Source organism: Lagopus leucura, unplaced genomic scaffold, assembly GCF_019238085.1.
Source record: "Lagopus leucura isolate 7727_CA_CO unplaced genomic scaffold, USGS_WTPT01 Super-Scaffold_100051, whole genome shotgun sequence".
Taxonomy (NCBI): domain Eukaryota; kingdom Metazoa; phylum Chordata; class Aves; order Galliformes; family Phasianidae; genus Lagopus; species Lagopus leucura.
The window spans coordinates 456,092-460,754 of NW_024962297.1; the positions used below are offsets into that span (position 1 = coordinate 456,092).

Consider the following 4,663-nt stretch of genomic DNA (forward strand, 5'->3'; position numbering starts at 1 on the left):
GGAGGAAGGAAGGAAGGAAGGAAGGAAGGAAGGAAGGAAGGAAGGAAGGAAGGAAGGAAGGAAGGAAGGAAGGAAGGAAGGAAGGAAGGAAGGAAGGAAGGAAGGAAGGAAGGAAGGAAGGAAGGGAAGGGCGGAGGGATAGAAAGATAGATAGAGAGAGCACTGGAGGGGTGGAGGAGGGGTGAAGGGAGGAAGGGAAAGATGGATGGCTATTCTTTTCCTCCCATTAGGGGTGGGATATGACAGTGGGGATGGAACCTGGGCTGGATCCTGTCCTGCAGCACAGCACCCTGCACTCGGTGCCCTGAGCTCCACAAGCACCTGCACCCAGGAGCTGCACATCTCCACTTAGGGAAATTGGCTGCTATTTAAATTAACGGCAAGTGAGCAAACTGACTATTAACGAGGTGCAAATACCGCTGCGAACCCAGGGATTTCATTTAATGACTTGGAAACAAGTTCTTGACCTACTTCCAACTTGCAAAATCTTTTGCAAAATTGCAGGCGGCACAGGTGAAAATGAATTAAAGGAGCCATCACCACGCTCCCACACATGGGCAGGGCTGAGCTGCCCCGCGGGCAGGATGTGCCCCAGGATGGAGGCACAGGCTTTGTTACCCCAGCAAAGCCCTCACTGGGGTTTTTCTGCCCTCCAATCCCTTCACTTCCAGCTTGAAAAACCCAATGGGATGAAAATACGAGGACACAGGGAGGGGTGTGGGGTCCCCCCGGAGCTCTCCATCACCCGCTGAGCCCCCATGTCCTTTGGCCAGCCTTTGCTGCTGTCTTTTGCCGATTCTTTTTCTGCTCTGTTATTTATTTAATTTCGCCAGGCGCCTCATCCCGCTGCGTTGCCATGGGAACATGGCAGCAGCCCCAGCTGTCTAGACACTGAGCCCCAGCAGCCCGGCGTGTGGGCAGGACGCAACCCAAGCACCCATGGGTGCGCCCACCCAAGAATCAGCCCCATCCCAGTGCAATTCCCAGCCCCCCTGATCCCCTCCCAAAGCCACCCATGCGTCAACAGCCTGGGGTCCCCCTGGTTCCTTCCCAAATCTGCCTCTGTCCAACAGCCCTGGGACCCCCAGGCCCTTCCCAAAGCTGCCCCTGGGGAAGGGAAACTGAGGCAGAGAATAGGAGGTGCCCAGTAGGAGGATGAGCACCTCATGCTGAATATCCCAAATCTGGGTCCCCAAATGCACATGGTTCCTTGGGGTGAGCCAAGATGGGACCAATGGGGAATCCTTCTACAACCTAAACAGTGGGTTACTGTGGGTCCCAAACAGCCCCATCCCACCCATGACGATTTGTTGGAACTCTTCTGGAACCCTCCACACAGTTGAGAGTGGCAGCCACCTCCTACAGAGGCTCCAAACGCATCCCAACACCATTTATACAGAGTACAGGCTGGAGATATGATATTGCATCTATTATTTTTACTGTTACATAAATGCTGAACCGGAGAGATAAGGCTGAGATAAGGCTGTGGGCTTTTTTTACCACCACTGACAGAAAGACAAGGAAAGCAAAGTGATTCATTCCTATACTTTCCCATCATAAGTTGCCTCTGAATTTACACCTTCCTGCAGATGGACTCCCTCCAACAGGCATAGACTGTGTTGCTTTAATTGTCGCCCCAAAATGGCCTCAAAAAGGTCCTCCACTGGGAAGGGCACAGGGGTGGCAATGGATCCTGGGGAGGAACAGCACAGGGATGTGAGCAAAGGGCCAGTCCTGCACTGGTGCTGCTGTGCCTCAATTTACCCCCCTGGGAAATGGGTTTAGCCCTTCCCTGCTCAGCACTGCACCCAGGAGCGTTTGCAGAGAAGCAGGGTGACAAATGACATCCCCAGAGCTACAGCACGACCCAAGTGCAGAGCTGGGTCACACTGCCACAGATAGCCACAGACATAAAAGTCAGGCTGCAAGTTTAAGCAAATCCATCTGGAAATAGAGGTGAGAACTGAAGGGGCTGCACAGACCCTCTTGGTATCCAACCTGGAATCTGGGATGGAGTGTGAACGGAGGGAGCCTGCTGTCCATCCATCCCACTTCATCTCATCCCATCCCATCCCTTCCCATCCCCTCCTATCCCATCTCACCTGTCCATCCCACCTCATCTATTCACCCTATCCACCCCAGTCATCCCATTTCATCTATCCATTTCATTCTTCCTTGTCCCATCCCATCCCATCCCATCCCATCTCTCCATCCTATTTCATCCATCTCATCCCCTCCCACCAAACTGCTGTCCCAGCCCCACAGAAGGACTCAGGAGATGTCCCCAGGATGCTGTCCCATGCCCACAGGACACATAGCAGTGACACCAGACCCATGGCATCAGCACCAAGCTGTGATGCTCAAGGATCAGGGCACTGAAATGTTGTCAAATGCCTTACTGCAAACACCAGTTTCCAACAAACAGGCTTTTGGATAAATAAAATTGTGATTAATCAAGCGCCTCAATTATACACAATGAGCCATAGCTCGTGATTAAGCTGAAGACTCGCAGCAGAAAGCACATTAGCAGCATGGACACTCAGAAGCTGAGAATTAATTAAAATGAAGCAAAAAAGAAACACTAAAAAAAAAATATCCCACTAAACAGGGAAATGCACAGAGGCTTTTTCCATTTAGTGGGGACTCTGGGGATGTTGAGAGGAGCCACGTCCCGCATCCCAAACCAACGTGGTGGTGTTGGGTGACAGTGGGACAGGGACACCTCTGCCCATGCAATGCGAGCTGTCTGCTGGCTCCAGCTCCCCATAAGCGGCCCCGTTTGGACAGGGATTAAGCCACAGGCAATTTCAATGCTAATTTTCCTGTTTAAGTTCTTTAGTCCAACATCTGCAAGAAGCAAGAGGTAATTTCCCCTGGATCTCAAACAGCGACTCAAAGGTGCTGTTAATAAAATGCGATAGAGGGGCAAAAAGAGAGGGGAAAAAAATCCAATTTACTGACTTATTTAGTGACACCTTTCGTAATCAATTCTCCCAGGAAATAAATACTGATTAAAGCCAACCGTATTGCTATGGAAACCGGCAGTCCCTCCTCTCACGACCTGCAGGCAGCAGAGAGGATCGGGTGAGGAATCTGCCTGGTAACAGCCGCGCTAATGAAGCAGGAGCAGAAATATCCCAGAGCAGCACTGCTGCCAAAGGAGCAGCCACGGGTGGCTCTGGGGAGGTGAGGCTCCCAAATATTTGGTGTAAAGGCAAGGCAGGGCAGCTACAAAGAATCATAGAATCATAGAATCACCAAGGTTGGAAAAGACCTAAAAGATCACCCAGTCCAACCGTTCACCTATTCCCAATAGCTCCTACTAAACCATGTCCCTCAACACAACATCCAGTCTTTCCTTGAACACCCCCAGGGTCGGTGATTCCACCACCTCCCTGGGCATCCATTCCAGTGCCTGACCACCCTTTCTGAAAAGTAATACTTCCTCATGTCCAGCCTGAATCTCCCCTGCTGCAGCTTGAAACCATTCCCCCTGGTCCTATCACTGATGACACGAGAGAAGAGGCCGACCCCCAGCTCACTACAACCTCCCTTCAGGAAGTTATAGAGAGCAATAAGGTCTCCCCTGAGCCTCCTCTTCTCCAGGCTGAATATTCCCAGCTCCTTCAGCCTCTCCTCATATGGCCTGTGTTCCAGACCCCTCACCAGCTTTGTTGCCCTTCTTTGAACACGTTCCAGGGCCTCAATGTCTTTCTTGCAGTGAGGGGCCCAAAACTGGACACAGTACTCGAGGTGCGGCCTCACGAGTGCTGAATATAGGGGAACAATCACTTCTCTGCTCCTCCTTGCAACGCTGTTTCTGATGCAAGTCAGGATACCATTGGCCTTCTTGGCCACCTGGGCACACTGTCGGCTCATGTTCAGCCGAGCATCAATCAATACCCCCAGGTCCATTTCCTCTACGCAGTCCTCCAGCCACACCGCCCCAAGCCTGTAGCGTCGCCTGGGGTTGTTGTGGCCGAAGTGCAGGACCCGGCATTTGGCCTTGTTGAAACTCATCCCATTGGCTCCAGCCCAGCTCTCCAGCCTGTCCAGATCCCTCTGTAGGGCCTCGCTACCCCCAGGCAGATCCACACTTCCAGCCAATTTGGTGTCATCTGCGAATTTACTGAGGGTGCACTCGATGCCCTCATCCAGGTCATCAATAAAGATATTGAACAGGACAGGCCCCAGCACCGACCCCTGGGGAACACCACTCACGACTGGTCGCCAGCTGGATTTGACTCCATTCACCACCACTCTCTGTGCCCGGCCCTCCAGCCAGCTCCTTACCCAGCCAAGAGTGTACCCAAAGAGAAGGGATGTGCCCGCATCCCATCCCAACCTTATCATATCCATCTCATCCTCTCCCATCCCATCCCATTCTCTTATCCCATCCCATCCCATCCCATCTCATCCCAACCTTATCATATCCATCTCATCTCCCATCCCATTCCATTCTCTTATCCCATCCCATCCCATCCCATCCCATCCCATCCCATCCCAACCTTATCATATCTACTTCATCCCACCCCACCCCACCCCATCCCATCCCAACCTTATCATACCCATCCCATCCCAACCCATCCCAACCCATCCCATCCCATCCCATCCCATCCCATCCCATCCCATCCCATCCCATCCCATCCCATCCCATCCCATC

General features: G+C 52.4%; 1 protein-coding gene across 1 annotated transcript in view; it reads right to left on the reverse strand.

Annotated features, from left to right (window-relative positions):
- Positions 1-4,663, reverse strand: part of NKAIN1 (sodium/potassium transporting ATPase interacting 1) — an 18,735-nt gene that overhangs the window by 8,211 nt on the left and 5,861 nt on the right. The window contains exon 2 of the mRNA XM_042885561.1: positions 3,059-3,112. Coding sequence (XP_042741495.1) covers positions 3,059-3,112 — 54 coding nt within the window. The remainder of the gene's footprint in view (positions 1-3,058; positions 3,113-4,663) is intronic.